Source organism: Rutidosis leptorrhynchoides, chromosome 5 (genome assembly GCF_046630445.1).
Source record: "Rutidosis leptorrhynchoides isolate AG116_Rl617_1_P2 chromosome 5, CSIRO_AGI_Rlap_v1, whole genome shotgun sequence".
NCBI classification, from domain to species: Eukaryota; Viridiplantae; Streptophyta; class Magnoliopsida; order Asterales; family Asteraceae; genus Rutidosis; species Rutidosis leptorrhynchoides.
In genome coordinates, this window is record NC_092337.1 from 316,572,821 (window position 1) to 316,597,516 (window position 24,696).

The following is a 24,696-nucleotide window of genomic DNA, read 5'->3' on the forward strand; positions in this document are numbered from 1 at the left end:
TGTAACTGTGTTGTTTGTGATGTTGTTATTGGATTGAAGATAATGGTGGTATAAATAGAAGTAAAAAGGTAAAAAAATTTGATCATGATAAGACAGGGATTGAGTCAATAATTTAAGTCGGCTTTCCAAATGCCAGTTTCAGTATTACAAAAGAAGAACCTGCAAATCGGCGTTGAAAAGCAGGTTTTGAGCACGTGTGACAAAAAGTGTCTGGTCACTCTGAAAGCTGGTGCCATCTGGAGAAAGTGGACACAAGCCGGAGTTCGAAATGTGAGTCTGGATTGACACATGACAAAACTGGCTTTTTAAAGTCCGGTTATACTAGTTTGTAAATTCCAAATCAAGATTTTTAGTTTTGTAAAGTTATTTCCTAATTATACTAGTCAAAATTCAGCCAAATTTTTATATTTATAATACTGATAAAATAAAACTTTAAATTAATTCAAAATTCAGAATCAATAATTATTCTACATGTTACAAACCAAGCCAAACCTCTTCCTTTAAAGTTGAGATAAAACAAGTACAATTCCAATAAACAAATTCGTTTAATCAATTCACTAATGATAACCAACCCCAAATAAAACCATGGTGTTATGTTCATCTGATTCTCATCCAAACTTCTACTTTTCTGGTATTCTATTGTTTAATTAAACGACAACAAGTTAATTGAGATCAACACGTAAAATCCTACTAATATTTGCTTCTATCTACGAATACAATACAACTAAGTACTACATATACTCCGTACTAACAAATTAACTAATATTAATAATACTTCTATAGTTTTAATCTAATAAGTTGAGGTCTAATCCAACGGCTCTCGTGTCTTTACACACACCAACCGCTTCTTCACATCTTTTCTCGCCGGAGATCTCTTCCAGGTGATCAGAACTCCTCATTTTCTCCTCCGAACTCGACGGCAGAAACTGATATAATGTCGCTTTCTTTCCTCTTACTTCCGAACAGCAATCCACGTCATCCTAATTTTATTCCATTTCATTTCACAAACAAAATAATAGTAATTAACATAAATTCTACAATACACTATTTCTGACAAAATTAACTTCTACTGTAAAAATAATCAATATACATAAATAGTTTCATTTTTTTCTCATTTTTCTTCTGTGATTTACTTATCTGTTTACTAATTAGACCTAATATTTAGATGCACAATTTTGATGTAGTATATATATATATATATATATATATATATATATATATATATATATATATATATATATATATATTAAAATTAAAAATATTTTTTAAATACGAAGCCGAATAATTTTAATTTTGAAATTATACCTCAGAAGAAGAGAGATCTGTTAGTAGTACATTTTCTCGTTTTCGCTTAACCAAAACGGAATTATCGTCACAGCTGGAGGAACTAGCCGCCGGAGGTGGCGTACAACACAACGGCACCACCTGAATATCATCATCTCCATCGTCATCATCATCGTTATCAAGCTCAATTTCACCGTCTTCATCAGCGTCGTACTCATCATCATCGTCAACAGAAACATCATTCACGCCGTGACTCTCTTCTTCTTCTCGGTCGCCGGAAGTACCGCGAAACACGCATTTATCGCACACGGACACGGCGGAAGGACCGAGTCTTTCACCGGAAGCGGTCCACGGCGTCGGAGACTGGCAAACACGGCAGAGAAGGTTTCTCGAATGCCTAGCTACAAGGAAGTTAGCGGAATGGACTTTAGTATCGCAGGTCCAGCATAAGTAAGCCTGGTCTGAGTCGCAGTAGATCCTGGCCGTTAATTTGCAAAGCTCACACGATTTCATCATTTTTCGACAAACTAAACGTAGATCTTAAATTTTCTCTCTCTAGAAACTTAACTCTCCTTTTTCAAACAATACTCAAAACGAAATGAAATTGTAGGGAGAGGGAGATAAAATAGAGGATGTTAAACCAACAGCAAAAAAGGGCAACTTGCTTTTAGATTTTAAATTACCTAGAATTTTAAGTATTATTACGAAACTGCCACTATATTATTGTATGGAGCATATGGTAAATTGTGAAAAAATGGAACCCCAAACCGATCGTCTTTTCATTGAGCTTCGCATTTAAAGGAAGTTATCACGACGACAACAATAACGACAATACCCAATCACACGAATGTAGAATATGGAGAGGTGGAGTGTAGACAATCATTTCTCGTACCCTAGATTAGAAGAAGTCACTACTTCATCCGCAGGTATAGAACCTGCGACTAGATAAGATCGTGTCTCTCTCTACTAAGTTTATCACTATTAAAAGATACAGTAAAATATAGATTATTATGCAAAATTTTATATTGTTATTTTTAATAATGCACATTGAAAAAAGATTTTGAACACAAATCATTAAATTCTTACGTTTATCAATTAGATTGGTCAGTTTAGTATATACATTAGTAATTAACAAACACTAATTTAAATCTAAAATTTAAAAAATATATATATATATTAAAATAAGTAAGACTATAATTGAACCCTTATAATAAAAACTTTTTGATTTGCTTTCTGAAAAACACTCATATAATTGTGTTAATCATGATGAGAATCTTAATTATGTTGAGTGTATCAATAAAGTAAGTTTTAGGTTTTAAGGTTGATTAAAATTAAAATATAAACCATTTTGTAGAATGAAATGAATATGAACAGGCTAATATTAGCTAAGATCGCGTGGTATCTAATCAAGTCGAGTATAACTTTGTGAGTTTAAGTATTAACATAAGATTCATATTTATAATCTATCTATCTATAGTTAATATTAAAATCCTATAATGATGATATTATTAGAGTAATTTCTTTATTAAGAAAAAATTAAAACGAAAAATAAAAAAATCTAAGCATGGTGGATGATGTCATTAATTTAAATAATTGTGAATTAAAATTAAATCTTATTAATTAATTATTATTATTATTAAATCTTATTAATGATTATTTTAATTATTAAAATTAAATAATTTTGAATTATTTTAATTAATAATTTTGAATTGAGTACGAGAAGGTATAAAAGCTAGGTAGAAGGAAACTAATTCTAAATTTATATTTTAGTTTACACTTTTAAAATAAAATGACAATCGATATTATCTCTTATGATTAGATGTGGATTGTTTAATATGCATTTTAGGTGTTTAATGAAATGTTCAGCTGACGAGTTTCTTAGTCGGACTCTGTGGTTTCACGGGTCATTAAATTAAATAACTTTAGCATTTACGTTCACTTAATACTTAAAACATATTATTAAACTGTTTCGTTTAAACAAACTCGTAATTCTACGGGTCATTTCATTAGTTTATAATATTAGTTTATGGTAATAGATAAATAAGAGAAATGGTACTAGTATTACATTTGCATATGCGTGTATCCAAATACCAAATATATCGTTGTAGTCTTGTGTTTTAAAGGTACAATACGACGATAATATCTTTTTTTTCGGAAAAGCAGTTTTATTGAATTATACCAATATACAAACACAAATCTCAATAGGCTACATAATGCTATCGAGCCTAGACAATGCAACTCAAGACAAAAGACCACGATAAGTGTTACATAAGACCACGATTAATTACAAGATACAAGGCCAAAATGTTGCTAATGTAGTAACCATAATGACCAATTTCACGATAAGAACACATGAGGATTATGCAACCAATTATGCTAATCAATTTTCTTCGACTTACATCTCTCCGCGACTCAATCGTAGCTTGATATTTGAATCTCACTAAATGCAACCGAATGGTTCCAACACTTATTTTTAAATATTTTTTGGTTACGGTTCTTCCAAATAAGATAACCACACGACCATTCGATCATTCATCCGTCATTCTTCTATTAGTATTACCGCAAAAAATTAGAACGATACGACAATACGATATCACCTCATAGAGATTAATCATATATCAATAGAGTTGTTTGCAAAGACCGAGTAATTAATAGAGAAATCAGTTCAATATAATATTATAAAATGTAACTTAACATAATTTTTAAGTTCACTGGTGCAAAATTTTATGTTTTGAAAGTATATTTTTTGTGATACAACTATTAAATTAAATATACGTAATATAGAAATGTTATAGGGGTACATTCGTCTTTTAACATAGAGTAGGAAATCAATTAAAGAAATTTCCACCGCCGAAACTTGTGGTCAGTAATGCGGAGAGTTAGTGCCACGTGTAATGTGGTAGAGAACATGAAGGGGGCTTCCTCGTGGTTTTAAAAATATATTTTTTGTGTGGTGTAGGTTACGGTGCGTGGGTCCCATCTGAAGATATTTTTGGGATTGGTAGAACAAGAGACTGTTGACATGGAGAAGGAATTGGTCTTGTAAAGATTCGACTTGCTTACGTGGATTATCAGATTATCTCATTTCCGGATTTTGTTTATGCTTTTATATTTAATTTATTTTTTTAACGATAAAGTTTTTGATAACAACCAATTCCATCCTAGCTAATTTTGTTAATCTTGAAGTTATTTATGAAGCTTTTCAAAAAATGTCATCAACTGTCGATCACAAGATTCTATTTCTATTAATTAACCATATATACTGATAACCACCTAGATTATTGTCGTTTTATTTGTTACGCCTTGTCGTTTTGTATGAGTTATATATCTTATGGTTTTGGATCAGATAGATATAGATGCTTGGGGTAAACGGTTGTAGGTTGTTTTCGGATTCGCGTTTACCAGGGTTCGATTCTGTCTTTTTTTTTTTTCCTTTTACTGCCACATGTTTTGGGTAAGTACGTGGCGTTTGCTTTTTTGCTCACGTGGTATCCACTTCGTTTTCTTTACGTTTCTTTTATTTTTTTTATCCTTTTTATTTTTTGTTGAACACACCGCTCGATCTTCTTCTCTTCTTCTTAGGTTTTCATCTTTCTACAATCTGCTTATTGTTCGTTATCTTCAATTCCATCGCTATTACCTATCTTTCGCGTTTTCAGGTGCAATTCTCTATCTTTGTTGCTTATTTTTTTGGTATTTTTCTGATGTTTTTAATTTGATTTGTTCCAAATCTTCGACGGGTTTGATTTACTTGCTATATTGTTCGTTTCCAATCTGATGTAGCTTATTGTTTAATTGCATGTTTTCGAAATATTGAATCTTCCTGATTTAGGTTATTGTGTTTAAATTTAATTTGTTGATTCTGTTTGTTTTGATTAGTAACATGTTTTTTATATTGTTATCTATGTATACGTTGTTCGTTTTTAATGCTGCATTGTTCCATTTGGGTATGGGTTTAAAAGTTGGTTTAAAATGCCACCAAAAAAAAAGAATAAAATGTCTGTGAAGCACACTGGTCCATCTGCTGTTGGTGGTTTCAGTGGTGATACACATTCAAAGTCTGTCAAAAAAAGAAAAATATCAACTTACCAATATTCTGCTGGGGATGGTGGTGGTGCCATTCCTAATGAATGTGTTGGATATTCCAATTCTTCTATCTTTAGTTCCTCTGATGGTCATGGTCTGGCATCTGCTGGAATAGCTTCTCATTTAGGTATGTATAATTTTTTGTTTTGTTTTCCTATAAGCTCAGATACACATGTATACATATATATTTTGTGTTGCTAAGTATTGGTGTCTTTGTTGTGTCTTCTATTTTAGGTCAATATCCGTTTGTTTCACCTCTTCAGACGGCTCAATTGCATAATCAACATTCCAGTGCTTCACAAGGTTTAATGACTAACAACTGATATTTACAAAATTTTGTCTGATTTGGATGTTTGGTAAATTGCAGGTGTTACTAATGATTACAAAGATGTTAGTGATTACAATTGTGTTTATTCTTATTGTGGTGCCATGTTTTGATACGAAGAACGGTTAAGGGTGTCACCATCTTCTTTGAACTATAATCATTGTTTTGTAGGTGGCCGTGTATCTTTACCTCGAGAAGAGCCTCCTCCACAGACGATTATAAACTTATTAAGTGATAAACAATTTATGGATAATATAAGGGCCTATAATCAAATTTTTAGTATGGCTTCTTATGGTGCACATATAGATGATCATGTGAATAATGGTAGGGGACCATATGTATTTAAGATTTCTGGACAAGTGTATCATTGGATAGGGTCATTATGTCCTGAAGAAGGTAATCCTCCTAGGTTTCTCCAACTATATATATATATATATATATATATATATATATATATATATATATATATATATATATATATATATATATATATATATATATATATATATATATATATATATATATATATATATATATATATGATATACGTAACGAAGCAAGTAATAGAATGAGGTTTTTAGTGGTGACAATTCTGGTGGTCTTAATTATGATGTAGTTGTAAGTTTAATTGATGTTTTGAATTCAAAAAATGAGTTAGTCATATTTTTTAGAGCTGCCAGGGATAAAATTAATGAGTCAGATGTTCCAGATTTGAAATTTTGGTTGTTCAGTGTAGTAGGTTCAAGAGAACACGATTTTTGCAACTTCTGATGCACTAGGAGCTATAGTTTATGGTTTTGATGATGGTAGTCGGACTGATTACGATCTTATTATCGAATGTAAAGGAGGTACACCTCAGCGTGTTAATAAATTACATCCATCGTACATGTCCCTTCAGTTTCCTTTATTATTTGTTTTTGGTCAGCCGGGCTATCACCCAGGGCTGACATTGAGAAACATTAGTGGTGTAAGAAGCAACCGAAAGAAGAAGCTAACTATGAATACGTTTTACAGTTATCAACTACATGACCGGTTTAATCAGTTTGGTCTTCTTTCAAGATGTGGTCGGTTATTTCAGCAGTACTTGGTTACTATATATTGCAGTATAGAGTTAGATAGGTTAGACTATGTTAGACGTAATCAACGAGATATATGTAATGAGTATCTATCTGGATTATATGATGCTCTAGATAGGGGTGATCATTATGGTTCTGAAGTTGGATCGAGAACTATCTTGCCAGCATCGTTTACAGGAGGTCCTAGGTACATGTATAGTCATTACTTAGATGCATTAGCCATTTGTCGTGTTCACGGAAATCCCAGATTCTTCATTACTTTTACCTGCAATTCCAAATGGCCAGAGATTAAAAGGTATCTCCATAAATATCCTCATCTATCCGCTAATGATCGTGCTGACATCATTTCAAGAGTCTTTCATATGAAAGTCAATCTATATGTTTCTATACTAAAAGAGGAGGAGTTACTTGGATCATGGAAAGCATGATGTATACTCGGGTACAAATACAAATGGGTTTATGGACGCTTATGAGGGATTAAATGGCTGTGCAGGTCCAGCAGGCCCAACAGGCCCAATAACGTTGGGTTCATTTATCTGCTGGGGTGACTTTGGCTTTAAGGCAAAAGCAGCTCACGGTTATGGATAAGATCACAAGAGTTAGAGTTTGATTGTTTTCTTTGTGTTTATCTAGTTTTTTTTAATTCCTTTCTTTTAGCATTATTCCAACTATTTATGTACGGTTCTTTTGGTAACCGAGGCTCAGTTTTCTGATTATTATTGTTAGCAAATAAAATACAGCTGTATATTTTCCAGGTTCCATTATTTGCGTTTCAATTTTCTTGTTTGGCCACGATCATAAACTCTACATTAAGTGGTATCAGGAGTCCAGGATGGCCGAACAACGAGCTCGTCGTGGTGCTTACCGGTCTGTGAGGATCACTGACCCTGATCCTTATGTGGAAATCGAAAGCCTGCAAAGAAGAATCGCAGAGTTGGAATTAGGCAACCAACGGAGTTATGAAGATCGTGATTCTGAGCAATCTCTCGATGATTCCGAACAAAGTAACCCGTTCGCTTATCATTATCAGAGGGATCGTAGGGGGTATGATGACCCTTTGCGAAGATTGGGAATGAAGGTGGAGATCCCGGAATTCACGGGAACTATGCAACCGGACGATTTTCTTGATTGGTTGAGCACCGTCGAACGAGTGTTTGACGTTAAGGATATTCCCGAACACCTCAAGGTGAAGCTTGTTGCAATTAAACTACGTAAACATGCTTCCTTGTGGTGGGACAATGTTTGCAAGCATAAGGCGTATGCCCAAAAATCTAAGGTGAGAATATGGGATAAGATGAAGAAACTACTACGTTCTAAATTTCTTCCTGAAAACTATAAACAGGAAGCTTATTTAGAGTATTATAATCTTCACCAAAGGAGCATGAGTGTGGAAGAACTCATTCGTGAGTTTGATCACGCTCGTATTCGTTATGATGTCCAATAAGAAGAAGAGCAAACGGTGGCTCGCTTTTTGGGTGCATTGAATTCAAATGTTGCTGATGTTGTGAGCCTGCAACCCTACTGGTCTTATAATGATGTATGTAGGCTTGCACTTAAAGTCGAAAAGCAACAGAAGGTACGAGGGAAGTTGACTTTCGAAAGAAACGCCACACCATCGACACCTAAGGTTGGGGCTGTAGCTCTAGTTAAAACCCCAACCGAATAGAAGGTAATATCAGCAGTACCAGAAACTTCAAGTAATGGCAAACGAGGTCCCAAGTGTTTTAATTGCCAAGGGTTTGGTCATTTGTCCACAGATTGCCCAAACCCACTGTAGTGACCCGAACTTTTCCATGTTTATATATATATTAAATGAAATTGTTATGATTAAGTGTTTCCAACATGTTAAGCAATCAAACTTGTTAAGACTTGATTAATTGAAATAGGTTTCATATAGACAATTGACCACCCAAGTTGACCGGTGATTCACGAACGTTAAAACTTGTAAAAACTATATGATGACATATATATGGTTATATATATAGTTAACATGATATTATGATAAGTAAACATATCATTAAGTATATTAACAATGAACTACATATGTAAAAACAAGACTACTAACTTAATGATTTTGAAACGAGACATATATGTAACGATTATCGTTGTAACGACATTTAATGTATATATATCATATTAAGAGATATTCGTACATCATAATATCATGATAATATAATAATTTAAAATCTCATTTGATATTATAAACATTGGGTTAACAACATTTAACAAGATCGTTAACCTAAAGGTTTCAAAACAACACTTACATGTAACGACTAACGATGACTTAACGACTCAGTTAAAATGTATATACATGTAGTGTTTTAATATGTATTCATACACTTTTGAAAGACTTCAAGACACTTATCAAAATACTTCTACTTAACAAAAATGTTTACAATTACATCCTCGTTCAGTTTCATCAACAATTCTACTCGTATGCACCCGTATTCGTACTCGTACAATACACAGCTTTAGATGTATGTACTATTGGTATATACACTCCAATGATTAGCTCTTAGCAGCCCATGTGAGTCACCTAACATATGTGGGAACCATCATTTGGAAACTAGCATGAAATATCTCATAAAATTACAAAAATATGAGTAATCATTCATGACTTATTTACATGAAAACAAAAATTACATATCCTTTATATTTAATCCATACACCAACGACTAAAAATACCTAAAAACACTTTCATTCTTTAATTTTCTTCATCTAATTGATCTCTCTCAAGTTCTATCTTCAAGTTCTAAGCGTTCTTCATAAATTCTACAAGTTCTAGTTTCATAAAATCAAGAATACTTCCAAGTTTGCTAGCTTACTTCCAATCTTGTAGAGTGATCATCCAACCTCAAGAAATCTTTCTTATTTACAGTAAGATATCTTTCTAATACAAGGTAATACTCATATTTAAACTTTTATTCAATTTCTATAACTATAACAATCTTATTTCGAGTGGAAATCTTACTTGAACTTATTTTCGTGTCATGATTCTGCTTCAAGAACTTTCAAGCCATCCAAGGATCCTTTGAAGCTAGATCAATTTTTCTCATTTCCAGTAGTTTTATCCAGAAAACTTGAGGTAGTAATGATGTTCATAATATCATTCGATTCATACATATAAAGCTATCTTATTCGAAGGTTTAAACTTGAAATCACTAGAACATAGTTTAGTTAATTCTAAACTTGTTCGCAAACAAAAGTTAATCCTTCTAACTTGAATTTTAAAATCAACTAAACACATGTTCTATATCTATATGATATGCTAACTTAATGATTTAAAACCGGAAAATACGAAAAACACCGTAAAACTGGATATACGCCGTTGTAGTAACACCGCGGGCTGTTTTGGGTTTGATAATTAAAAATTATGATAAACTTTGATTTAAAAGTTGTTCTTCTGGGAAAATGATTTTTCTTATGAACATGAAACTATATCCAAAAATCATGGTTAAACACAAAGTGGAAGTATGTTTTTCAAAATGGTCATCAAGACGTCGTTCTTTTGACTGAAATGACTACCTCTTACAAAAATGACTTGTAACTTATATTTCTGACTATAAACCTATAATTTTTCTATTTAGATTCATAAAATAGAGTTCAATATGAAACCATAGCAATTTGATTCACTCAAAACGGATTTAAAATGAAGAAGTTATGGGTAAAACAAAATTGGATATTTTTTGATTTTAGTAGCTACGGGAAATATTAACAATTCTATACAAATCATATCCTAGCTAACTTATATTGTATTATACATGTATTCTAATATATTATGTAATCTTGGGATACCATAGACACGTATGCAAATGTTTTAACATATCATATCGACCCATCTATAAATATTATTTGGAACAACCATAGACACTCTATATGCAGTAATGTCAGAGTTAGCTATACAGGGTTGAGGTTGATTCCAAAAATATATATAGTTTGAGTTGTGATCTAGCCTAAGACGTGTATACACTGGGTCGTGGATTGATTCAAGATAATATATATCGATTTATTTCTGTACATCTAATTGTGGACAACTAGTTGTAGGTTACTAACGAGGACAGCTGGCTTAATAAACTTAAAACATTAAAACGTATTAAAAATGTTGTAAATATATTTTGAACATACTTTGATATTTATGTACATATTTGTTATAGGTTCGTGAATCGACCAGTGGCCAAGTCTTACTTCCCGACGAAGTAAAAATCTGTGAAAGTGAGTTATAGTCCTACTTTTAAAATCTAATATTTTTGGGATGAGAATACATGCAGGTTTTATAAATGATTTACAAAATAGACACAAGTACGTGAAACTACATTCTATGGTTGAATTATCGAAATCGAATATGCCCCTTTTTATTAAGTTTGGTAATCTAAGAATTAGGGAACAGACACCCTAATTGACTCGAATCCTAAAGATAGATCTATTGGGCCTAACAAACCCCATCCAAAGTACCGGATGCTTTAGTACTTCGAAATTTATATCATATCCGAAGGGCGTCTCAGAATGATGGGGATATTCTTATATATGCATCTTGTTAATGTCGGTTACCAGGTGTTCACCATATGAATGATTTTTATCTCTATGTATGGGATGTATATTGAAATATGAAATCTTGTGGTCTATTGTTACGATTTGATATATATAGGTTAAACCTATAACTCACCAACATTTTTGTTGACGTTTTAAGCATGTTTATTCTCAGGTGATTATTAAGAGCTTCCGCTGTCGCATACTTAAATAAGGACAAGATTTGGAGTCCATGCTTGCATGATATTGTGTAAAAACTGCATTCAAGAAACTTATTTCGTTGTAACATATTTGTATTGTAAACCATTATGTAATAGTCGTGTGTAAATAGGATATTTTAGATTATCATTATTTGATAATCTACATAAAGCTTTTTAAACCTTTATTGATGAAATAAAGGTTATGGTTTGTTTTAAAATGAATGCAGTCTTTGAAAAACATCTCATATAGAGGTCAAAACCTCGCAACGAAATCAATTAATATGGAACGTTTTTAATCAATAAGAACGGGACATTTCAGTTGGTATCCGAGCGTTGGTCTTAGAGAACTAGAAAATTTGCATTAGTGTGTCTTATCGAGTTTGTTAGAATGCATTAGTGAGTCTGGACTTCGACCGTATTTTCTTTAAAAATGATTGCTTAACATTTTTGTTGGAAACTATATATTATTAACATGTAAATATTATGTGATATATTAATCTCTTAATGTGTTTGATATTATGTGATAGATGTCTACCTCTAGAACAAGTTCCATTGACTCACCTAATAATAATGAAGAGTCAAATGTAAATTGGAATGATTCGTGGACTGATTCACAAGTTCCCGAAGAGGAACCGGAAGAAGAATCGGAACCGGAAGAAGAATCGGAACCTGAAGAAGAAATAGAACCAGTGGGGAAAATAATAAAATGGTTAAGTAGAAGAAAATCCTCAACCAACCGAACAAAGTTAATTATGGTCAATGGTGTTTCTGCCAAGGAAGCAAAGTATTGGGAGGATTACCAATTCTCCGATGAATCGGATCCCGACAAGGATTCCGATGATGTTATAGAAATTACCCCAACACAATTTAATAAGGCAAAAGAGAACAATAAGGGAAAAGGCATAAAAATAGAGAAATTTGATTCCAAAACCGATGAACTTTATATGTATCGTCAACACCCGTATTTCTTAAGTTGTGACAAAAACCCGGGAACCTCTAAACCACCAGGTTTTTCTAAACCAATGTGGAAAACGACGACTCTAATTAGGGGAACATCATATATCCCTAAAAACTTGGCAAAACGAACCAAAACCGAAGAAGAAGAAACGAGCGAGTCGGAATAAGATAGTTGTATTCGTGTGGTGTAATATATGTAATATAGTGTGCTTATGCTTTATGATATATGTAAAAATTGCTTGTATTAATAAGTATTTTTTTATGAATCTAACTCTTGTCTATTTTACAGTATAAAAACACAAAATGGATAGACAACCCAATATTTTAAGAGACCTACCCGGAGACATGATTGATGAAATCTTGTCTAGAGTCGGTCAGAATTCCTCGGCACAACTATTTAAGGCGAGATCAGTTTGTAAGGCATTCGAAGAACGTTCCAAGGATGCCTTGGTTTATAAAAGGCTTTCGTTCAAAAGATGGGGGATATCACATTGGGAAATCCATGAGTTACGATGTGTTTACTTTGACGCATATATTGCGGGGAACCCAAATGCTATTTTACGCAATGGGTTAAGAAATTATTTTGACTCAATATATCCGAATATAGGACTTCGTGATTTAGAAAAAGCGGCTAACATGCAACATAAAGAAGCATGTTATGCTTACGGGTTAGTAATGTTCGCTTCTCACCAAAGTGAGAACAAGAACATCGGGCTACAACTATTAAACAAAACGTTCCTACAAGTGACGGAGTCGGTAATTGGGGTAAGAAATGAGGTTTTTAGGTTATTACGAGACTGTTGGTCATTACGAAACCCTCGTCCTTTTGACGACATTACAACATGCTGCCTAGCTAATGGTCATAATGGTTATTTTCCACAAGACCAAAGATGGGAAGTCGTCTTAGTAAAACCAGAATGCATGACTTGTTTCTGGACTTATGAATTACGTGTCTTTATTTTCTTTGCTGAACAACTTGCGTATTAACTAGATTTATCTTCAAAACTGTCCTGTATCATAGTGTACTATATTTCATGTTATATGTAATATAGCGAAGTTGTAAGTTTAAAGAATATTTGTATGTGATATATTATTATAATCAGTTTTTCATATGGAATTGTAGTAGTTGAATTGTATATTAGCTACTAAGTATGAACTTAACGGGTAGGTAGTACCCGAATTTAAACTTATAAAACGCTAATATGAAGAAAAAGCTTTTATAAATGAGTTCATATTATGCTACGAGATACTATTGACTACTCTTAATATTCTGTATTATTAAATTGTTTCATTTGACTATTTTGAAGGAAATGGCACCGACTACTCGACACACCTTGAATATGAGCGAAGAGGAATTTCGTGCCTTTCTTGCTTCAAACATAGCCGCAGTACAGGCCGCGCTACATACCAACAATAACTCTGAATCTAGCAATACAGCTAACGGCGCAAGAAATCGTGTAGGATGCTCCTACAAGGAATTCACTACCTGCAAACCTTCAGAATTTGATGGGACCGAAGGACCAATCGGATTGAAACGATGGACCGAGAAAGTTGAATCGGTGTTTGCCATAAGTAAGTGTGCTGAAGGAGACAAAGTAAAGTACGCTACGCATACCTTCACAGGTAGTGCGTTAACATGGTGGAATACCTATCTAGAGCAAGTGGGACAAGATGCTGCTTATGCGTGATAATGCTAAAAACGAACATATATTTCTAGCATTATTCCTCAAGAAAGACAAGCTTTTAGTTGCAATTGTTCTATTTACAAGTGATATTCGTTTAAATAATAAAAGGTGAAGACAAAAGACAGATTCGACGAATTGAAGACGCAAACGACCAAAAAGCTCAAAAGTACAAAAGACAATCAAAGAGGTTCCAATTATTGATAAGAAACGTCTCGAAATAACAAGAGTACAAGATTCAAAACGCAAAGTACAAGATATTAAATTGTACACAAGGACGTTCGAAAATCCGGAACCGGGACCAGAGTCAACTCTCAACGCTCGACGCAACGGACTAAAAATTACAAGTCAACTATGCACATAAATATAATATAATATATAAATAATTCTTAAAAATTATATATATATTATATTAATATTTAAAACCGTCGGCAAGAAAGACTCTAAAAGGGACTGAGCTGTATTTACAAACTCCGCGACTCGCGGAGTTTGAAGGCAAAAAATGCCGCGAGTCGCGGAGCCCCAAAGTTTCAAACTCCCTATAAAAGCAACCGAATTCTGATCATTTTTCATCATCAAAACATCCATCTCTCTATCTATATCGTATATATTTATATTTATATTTTAATTTTAATTTTAATTTTAATCCTAATAATAAGGGTATGTTAGCGAATATTGTAAGGGTGTAAGTCGAAACTCTGTCCGTGTAACGCTACGCTATTTTTAATCATTGTAAGTTATGTTCAACCTTTTTAATTTAATGTCTCGTAGCTAAGTTATTATTATGCTTATTTAAAACGAAGTAATCATGATGTTGGGCTAATTACTAAAATTGGGTAATTGGGATTTGTACCATAATTGGGGTTTGGACAAAAGAACGACACTTGTGGAAATTAGACTATGGTCTATTAATGGGCTTTATATTTGTTTAACTAAATGATAGTTTGTTAATGTTAATATAAAGATTTACAATTGGGCGTCCCTATAAATTACCATATACACTCGATCGGACACGATGGGCGGGGTATTTATATGTACGAATAATCGTTCATTTAACCGGACACGGGAATGGATTAATAGCCACTAGAATAATTAAAACAGGGGTGAAATTATGTACAAGGACACTTGGTATAATTGATAACAAAATATTAAAACCTTGGGTTACACTCAGTCGACATCCTGGTGTAATTATTAAACAAAGTATTAAAATCTTGTTACAGTTTAAGTCCCCAATTAGTTGGAATATTTAACTTCGGGTATAAGGATAATTTGACGAGGATACTCGCACTTTATATTTATGACTGATGGACTGTTATGGACAAAAACCAGACGGACATATTAAATAATCCAGGACAAAGGACAATTAACCCATGGGCATAAAACTAAAATCAACACGTCAAACATCATGATTACGGAAGTTTAAATAAGCATAATTCTTTTATTTCATATTTAATTTCCTTTATTTTATATTTAATTGCACTTCTAATTATCGCATTTTTATTGTTATTATATTTAATTGTACTTTTAATTATCGTACTTTTTAATTATCGCAAGTTTATTTTATCGCACTTTTATTATTCGTAATTTCAGTATCGTTATTTACTTTACGCTTTAATTTAAGTCTTGTATTTATTTTTAATATTTTACATTTGGTTTTAACTGCGACTAAAGTTTTAAAATTGACAAACCGGTCATTAAACGGTAAAAACCCCCCTTTTATAATAATAATATTACTTATATATATATTTGTATTTTTATAAAAGTAAACTAATATAGCTTTAAGCTTTGTATAAAAAGATTCCATGTGGAACGAACCGGACTTACTAAAAACTACACTACTGTACGATTAGGTACACTGCCTATAAGTGTTGTAGCAAGGTTTAAGTATATCCATTCTCTAAATAAATAAATATCTTGTGTAAAATTGTATCGTATTTAATAGTATTTCCTGCTAAAATTAATAGTATTTTTATACCACTCTGCTAAAACATCAAGTTATTTTTGCCGCCGCTACCGGGGAATCACTTAAAAGCCGGAAACGCAACGCTAATATAAAAAAAAAAAAATTTTAGTTTACTTTTATTAAAATTCGTTTTTATAAAAATACGTTTTAAATATTCGAAAATATAAAAAGAAAAACAAAAATATAAATATTTTTAGAAGTTTGATAAATATTTAAGTTTTATAAAGTTTCTTTAGTTTGTAAAAATATAAGTTTTATTTAATTTATTTTATAAATATATTTTATAAATATAAAAAAATCGAAAAAAAAGACCGAAAAAAATTAAATATATATAAATCTATTTTTTTAGATTGTTAAAAAGTATTTTATTTTTATCTTAGTTATTAAAGATAAGTTTTATTTAAATTATATAAATATTTTAATTATATTTTAAAACAGAAAAATATAAAACAGAAAATAAAAAATAAAAAATAAAAAAAAAGGTCAAGTTTTAAACTGTACCTGAGTTGAATTTTGGATCCCCGCGACTCGCGGAGTTTGATGCTTTGAATACCGCAAGTCGTGGAGCCGTCTGACACGGGCCACACAGAACCCTAATCTGCATTAAATACGGAGTATTATTAATTATTATTAATTAATTTGTAATTAGGGTTAAATATTTAATTAATTTAGTATTTAATTTAAGTTTTAATTGATTTATGTATTTAGTTTAATTAGTTTAATTAATTTCTAAAATTAATAGTTTTAATAAATAAATAATATAAAAATAATATTTTTATAAAAATTGTATTTTTTTACAACTTTTTGTATATTTTTATATTTTATCCCTTTTTAATCGTTTTAGCGTAATATTTGTATTTTTAGCTAGTATTTAGTTTTAAACTTAGTTTTTGCCATAGTTATTTTTACTTCTAGATTTTTAGGCTTTGCCGTAGAATTCCTTAAGTGCTTTTTCTTTAGACTAAGATTTAGGTACTCTAGAATTTTGTGACGCCTTTTTAAGTTTTAGTTTCTTTTTAAGTTATTTCCATTTGGGATTTAGTTTTTCCTGTAAGCTTTCATATTTTTAGACGACTTTTACCTATGTATCAATTATCATTCCAATTAGTAATCTCAATTTGCGATTATAATTTTAAGTTAGTTGTAGTAATAAGGTTAGGTTAGTCAAGTGTTTTTAAATTTTATAAGTTTCTTTTATTTTTCCGTCACCTTTTATTTTTTAACCATTTTTCTTTTTCGATCTTTTTCAACGAACTCTTTTTCTTTCTTATTTTTCGCTATTCTAGTTTTAGGACATAGATTTTTATTCTACTTCTTATCTAAATTTCTTAAAATTACGAAAATTTATTTTAAGTGGTTAAATTGATAGACATCAAAATTTTCTGGTTCGTAGTAATAGTTGAATTTGTACGTGGACCGGGTTATTGGAGCCAAACAGTCCTCAATTATATTGAGACCAAACGAATCCTGCCCCTCTGCTGCATCTTTTGGCTATTCGAAACGTGGGCAAAATCAGAAAAGTCTATTGATTGGATAACTTATTATAATTTTTCTTTCCTTTTAAAAACTAATAGGATATTCAGTGAATGCACCGAGCAAGACGTTCACCACCTTTTGTACGTTCACCACCTGTAACTAGATCAAGACATTTAGCAAATATTATCGTCGTTGATTTTTCTTTAGAATCGTCATCCAGTCGACCAAGTACTTCAGTTCAAATTTCCGATAATCCATTTTTTGAACCCGACCTCACAATTGAGAATCCGGAGAATATTCAGGAACGATTCGTAGATCCTGAACCACTAAACTTTCCTCCGGAACCACCAATCATTCAAACAGAGATTGTTGAGGAACGAACCATTAAATCAGAATCCTCTAGTGATTCCGATTCAACAAATTCAATTATGGAGAATCTGGAACCTTTAAGTATGGAAGACCGAATGAGAGCTAAACGCACTGGCCAAGGTCACGCAATTACTCATCCAGACATTAATGCGCCAAATTATGAAATCAAAGGACAAATTCTACACATGGTGACTAATCAATGCCAATTTAGTGGTGCGCCGAAGGAAGATCCAAATGAACATTTACGTACCTTTAATAGGATCTGCACACTTTTTAAAATCCGAGAAGTGGAGGATGAACAGATATATCTCATGTTATTTCCCTGGACTTTAAAGGGAGAAGCCAAAGATTGGTTGGAATCGTTACCTGAAGGGGCGATCGATACATGGGATGTTTTAGTTGAAAAATTTCTTAAACAATTCTTTCCTGCATCTAAAGTCGTAAGACTTCAAGCAGAAATTGTTACGTTCACACAGAAACCAAATGAAACTCTATATGAGGCGTGGACAAGATTTGGAAAGTTGTTGAGAGGATGTCCGCAACATGGTTTAGACACCTGTCAAATAGTACAAATATTCTACCAAGGATGCGACATCACTACAAGGAAAGACATAGATATAGCAGCTGGTGGTTCTATTATGAAGAAAACCGAAACTGATGCTTACAAAATTATTGATAACACTGCTTCCCACTCACATGAGTGGCACCAAGAAAAAGATATCGTTAGATCATCTAAAGCAGCTAGAGCCGATTCTAGCCATGACTTAGATTCCATTTCCGCAAAGATAGATGCTGTGGAGAGACGAATGGAAAAGATGACTAAAGATATTCACTCAATACGAATTAGTTGTGAGCAGTGTGGAGGACCACATTTGACAAAAGATTGTCTCAGTATTGAATTAACAATGGAACAAAGAGAGAATATTTCATACATAAACCAAAGGCCTGGAAATAATTATCAGAATAATTATCAACCGCCAAGACCGATTTACAATCAAAACCAGAACTATAACAGAAATATTCCATACAACAACCAACAAGGTCCTAGCAATCAACAAGTATCCAATAATACTTACAATCAGCAAAGACCTAATTTTCAAAACAAACCACCACAACAAACCGATGATAAAAAGCCGAATTTAGAAGATATGATGACGAAGCTAGTTGAAACTCAAACGCAGTTTTTCACATCTCAGAAACAAACTAATGAACAAAATGCTCAAGCATTTAGAAATCAACAAGCTTCTATTCAAAATCTGGAACAAGAAGTAAGTAACCTAGCAAGGTTAATAGGTGAAAGAAAACCGGGAAGTCTACCTAGTGATACAAATGCTAACCCCCGGAATGAAACAGCTAAAGCCATTACCACAAGAAGTGGTACAACACTTAAACCACCTGAAATACCTGTAACTTCTGATGAAGCTATTCCTACTCCACAAGAACCACAACCTGATCAAGATAAGGAAAAAGAACCGGTAGTTGAAAAGGTTAATGAAGATAACACAGTTAAGGCTAAACCTTATGTTAAACCATACCAACCACCACTTCCTTACCCGAGTAAAATGAAGAAAGAGAAACTTGAAGCCGAGCAATCCAAATTCTTGGATATGTTTAAACAGATAAATGTAAATCTTCCTTTCATTGATGTGATTTCAGGAATGCCTAGATATGCTAAATTCTTGAAAGATCTAATCTCAAATAGAAAGAAAATGGAAGAACTCTCGGCTGTTACTATGAACGCTAATTGTTCAGCAGTACTGTTGAATAAGATACCAGAAAAATTATCTGATCCAGGAAGTTTCACAATTCCATGTTTTCTGGGTAGTCTTAGTTCAATAGAAGCATTGGCAGACTTAGGTGCTAGTATAAATCTAATGCCATATTCACTATACGCTAAACTAGACCTTGGAGAATTGAAACCAACCAGAATAAGCATACAACTAGCCGATAGATCAATAAAATATCCTAGAGGGATAATGGAAAACATGCTAGTTAAAGTTGGTACTTTAGTATTTCCAGTAGATTTTGTTGTTTTGGACATGGAAGAAGATTCTCAAGTTCCTCTCATATTAGGAAGACCATTCTTAAACACGGCTAAAGCAATGATAGACGTGTTCGGTAAGAAACTGACCCTAAGTATAGAGGATGAGAGTGTTACCTTTTCAGTTGATAGAGCAATGCAACAACCACAATCTGCAGATGATACATGTTATTATATTCAAACTATAGATGCACATGCAGAATTATTAGAAGAATTTCCAGAATTACAAGGAACAGGAGAATGTTCTTTAGGAGAAGGTAATGAACCAATTGATAAAGCTGAAATGTTAGCTACACTTATAGCTAATGGATATGAACCAACAACAGAAGAAATTCAAATGCTAAAAGAAGAAGACAGATATCGATACAAATCATCGATAGAAGAACCTCCGAAATTAGAGTTAAAGCCACTTCCAAACCATTTGGAATACGCTTATTTACATGGTGAATCTGAATTACCTGTAATAATATCGTCTTCTCTTACTGAAAATGAGAAATCACAACTCATTTCTGTGTTGAAAGCTCATAAACCAGCCATTGCATGGAAGATTCATGATATTAAAGGAATAAGTCCTTCGTATTGCACACATAAAATCCTTATGGAAAAAGGTCATAAAACGTATGTGCAATGCCAACGAAGACTAAATCCTAATATGCAAGATGTAGTTAAGAAAGAGATTATTAAACTGCTAGACGCAGGTCTAATTTATCTAATCTCTGATAGTCCATGGGTAAGCCCAGTCCAATGCGTACCTAAGAAGGGTGGCATGACTGTCATTACAAATGAGAAAAATGAGCTTATTCCTACTAGGACTTTAACAGGATGGCGTGTGTGTATTGATTATAGAAAATTAAATGACGCCACCAGAAAAGATCACTTTCCCTTACCTTTCATAGATCAAATGTTGGAAAGATTAGCCGGAAATAGTTACTATTGTTTTCTAGATGGATTTTCCGGATATTTTCAAATTCCAATAGCACCCGAGGACCAAGAGAAAACCACATTCACGTGCCCTTATGGTACTTTTGCTTACAAACGCATGCCATTTGGACTTTGCAACGCCCCTGCAACCTTTCAAAGGTGTATGATGGCAATTTTTCATGACATGATAGAAGAATGCATGGAAGTTTTCATGGATGACTTTTCAGTCTTCGGTGATACATTTGAATCATGTCTAGTTAATCTTGAACGAATGCTTATTAGATGCGAACAATCAAATCTAGTACTTAATTGGGAGAAATGCCATTTCATGGTTAAAGAAGGCATCGTTCTTGGTCATAAAATTTCAAAAGAAGGAATTGAAGTGGATAGAGCTAAAGTAGATGTAATTGCTAAACTTCCACATCCCACCAATGTTAGAGGAGTTAGGAGTTTTCTAGGGCATGCCGTTTTTACCGACGTTTCATAAAAGATTTTTCTAAAATTGCCACTCCTATGAACAAACTCCTAGAAAAGGATGCTCCATTCATCTTTTCAGATGAGTGTATCAAATCTTTTAATATTCTTAAAGAGAAACTCACTAATGCACCGATCATGATAACACCAAATTGGAATCTACCATTTGAACTAATGTGCGATGCAAGTGATTTTGCAATGGGAGCCGTTTTAGGACAAAGGATTGAAAAACGATTTCAACCTATATATTATGCTAGTAAGACGTTTCAAGGAGCACAAACGAACTATACAACTACTGAAAAAGAACTCCTTGCTATTGTCTTTGCTTTTGACAAATTTCGATCATATCTCGTTCTAGCAAAAACGGTGGTCTATACCGACCATTCTGCTCTTAGATACCTATTTTCAAAACAAGATGCTAAACCAAGATTAATCCGTTGGATCTTACTCTTACAAGAGTTTGATATTGAAATCCGAGATAAAAGAGGAGCAGAAAATCTCGCCGCTGATCATCTTTCTCGTCTTGAAAATCCCGAATTAGAAGTTCTAAATGAATCGGCCATACAAGACAACTTTCCTGATGAATATCTATTGAAGATAGATTATAAAGAAATCCCATGGTTTGCAGACTATGCAAACTACTTAGTTTGTGGATTCCTTGAAAAAGGATTATCGTACCAAAAACGAAAGAAATTCTTCAGTGATATAAAACATTATTTTTGGGAAGATCCACATTTGTTTAAAAGTTGTCCCGATGGAATAATACGCCGATGTGTATTTGGAGATGAAGCTAGTAAAATATTAAACCATTGTCACACAGGACCAATAGGAGGGCATTATGGGCCTCAACTAACAGCAAGAAAAGTTTATGATGCTGGATTCTATTGGCCTACAATTTACAAAGACGCACACCTTCTTTGCAAATCCTGTGATGCTTGTCAAAGAGCCGGAAAAATAAGTCAACGTGATGAAATGCCACAAAATGTCATCCAAGTATGTGAAGTATTTGACATTTGGGGTATTGACTTTATGGGTCCATTTCCAAAATCTCATAATAATCTATATATACTCGTAGCCATTGATTATGTATCTAAATGGGCGGAAGCACAAGCTCTCCCAACTAACGATGCACGAGTTGTAGTCAACTTTTTAAAACGTCCTTTTGCAAGGTTTGGAACACCGAAAGCTTTAATAAGTGATCGGGGTACTCATTTCTGTAATAATCAACTTGAGAAAGTTCTCAAAAGATATGGAGTAACTCATAAAATCTCCACCGCATATCATCCACAAACAAGTGGACAAGTTGAAAATACCAACCGAGCTTTAAAACGTATTCTAGAAAAAACCGTAGGATCAAATCCGAAGGAATGGTCCATTAAATTGGAGGATGCACTCTGGGATTTTAGAACAGCCTACAAAACTCCAATTGGAACCACACCTTTTAGACTTGTTTATGGAAAAGCATGTCATCTTCCAGTAGAAATTGAACACAAAGCATTTGGGCTTTGAAGACATGTAATCTTGATTTACATGAAGCCGGACGTCTACGATTAAGTCAACTAAATGAATTAGAAGAATTAAGACATGAAGCATACGATAATTCGTTAATCTATAAAGAAAGAACGAAGAAATGGCATGATAAAAGAATCAGAAGTTCAAAAGAATTTAAAGAAGGAGACAGAGTTCTTCTTTTCAATTCACGATTCAAGCTATTTCCTGGAAAATTGAAATCAAGATGGTCTGGACCATTCATAGTCAAAAGAGTTTTCCCATACGGAACGATAGAATTAATAAATTCAAATGGGATTGAATTTAAAGTTAATGGTCACAGAGTTAAACACTACATAGATAGTCCGATGGAAGTCGACAACGAAGTTAATCACAATTTCGACACCACAGCTAACTAAGTGTGGGGAGAATCAAGTCTTTAAAGGATAATATGTATTTCTGTTAGAGTTAGATTGTCTGTTTTCGTGTAGTTCTCGAAAATGGAACCCGAATGGTCTTTCCCTAGCAGACCCTAAAGAACTAGTCTTCTCCCCCCATTCTGAATTTTTAATTTTTTTTAGGTTTTTACAAAATGAAGACTGCCTGTGAACTAAACCATGGTCTAATGCTACACGTTTTGATCACTAAACGTAATAATGACACACTACCGAGTGAAATAGTATCAGTAATCAGAGAAAGAATGGACGGAGTTAGAAAAGAATCCAGATGCGAAGATAATAAGTTATAATTTGGTAAAGGAAAATCAAAATCCGCAGCAAAAAGAAGAGCACGACACCTAGAAAGATGTCACAAATGCGGAAAATGGTCACATGGAGGTAAATGTTCAAATAATCAAACCTATTCAAATACCGAATTTGTTACTTTATGCAGAGACGGACCGTTCATATGTTTAGAAGAAAAAACACTGAATGCTCGAGGTTACGCCTATGTAGCCATGGAAAACCAATTAAACCGACTATCTTATGAATGGGATAGATCATATAACTAAGAAATCTATTTCACAGGTATGTCTGTACAGTTTTTATTTTTATTTTTATTTTTAACCTTTTGATAATAAACGCTAATTTGTTCGCTATAAAGTATTAAATTGGTATTGAATAAAATTAGGTTTGGCGACCGAAATTATTGATATCATTCAAAAATTTATTACATCACTGCGAAATTTAACGTTTATTCTTAAGGTATAAATATCTTTAATCAATCAACCCAAAATATTTCAAAAATTCGTCATGAGTTAAATTAGGTCTTGGAACCGAAATTACTTTACCAAAAAGAGGGGCGCATATTTTTGATAATATTTGATTGATAAAAGTGGATAAAAAGCCAAAAAGATTTTTAATTTTATTTTTACCATGTTTTTAAAATTAATATATAAATCTTAAATTAATATTGTAAACTTTATAAAAACAATATATATTTAAAATTGTAAATATTTGAAAAATTAATATAAGTTTGGTGTGAATTTATAATATGAATTTTTAAATTAAGTTTGGTGTGAATTTTTTTTATTTTTAAAATATGAATTTTTAATTTTATGCATTTTAAATTGTAAGTTTGGTTTGAATTTTTAATATTAATTTTGAATTTTATATTTAAATTGTGTGAATTTAAAAACAAAAATTTACTTTATCTTATTAAGTTAAAAATACGATTTTTAAAATACGTCGTAAGTTGAAGACTAGGTCTTTAAACCGAAATTGCTTTACCCGCGGGAGGGACGAGAACTTTATTATCATTATTTTTAATCTTATTGAATTAAAGTATGCCAAAAACATTAAAAAACCCAAAAACCTTAGCTTTTAAAAC

At 32.6% G+C, this 24,696-nt stretch overlaps 1 protein-coding gene across 1 annotated transcript; it reads right to left on the bottom strand.

Annotated features, from left to right (window-relative positions):
- Positions 1–666: 666 nt before the first annotated feature.
- Positions 667–1,896, bottom strand: LOC139848316 (uncharacterized). The gene is made up of 2 exons (XM_071838049.1): positions 1,306–1,896; positions 667–980 (listed from the first exon to the last, which is right to left on the bottom strand). Exons 1-2 carry the CDS (start codon positions 1,798–1,800, stop codon positions 786–788), a joined length of 690 nt encoding a protein of 229 aa, XP_071694150.1. The 5' UTR covers positions 1,801–1,896; the 3' UTR covers positions 667–785.
- Positions 1,897–24,696: the final 22,800 nt, after the last annotated feature.

Bases quoted from the DNA above. Each gene is read 5' to 3' on its own strand.
- LOC139848316 (XM_071838049.1), bottom strand. From the start codon at position 1,800: ATGATGAAATCGTGTGAGCTTTGCAAATTAACGGCCAGGATCTACTGC. The intron at 981-1,305 runs GTATAATTTCAA...GAATAAAATTAG, and splicing joins CAGATCTCTCTTCTTCTGAG to GATGACGTGGATTGCTGTTC.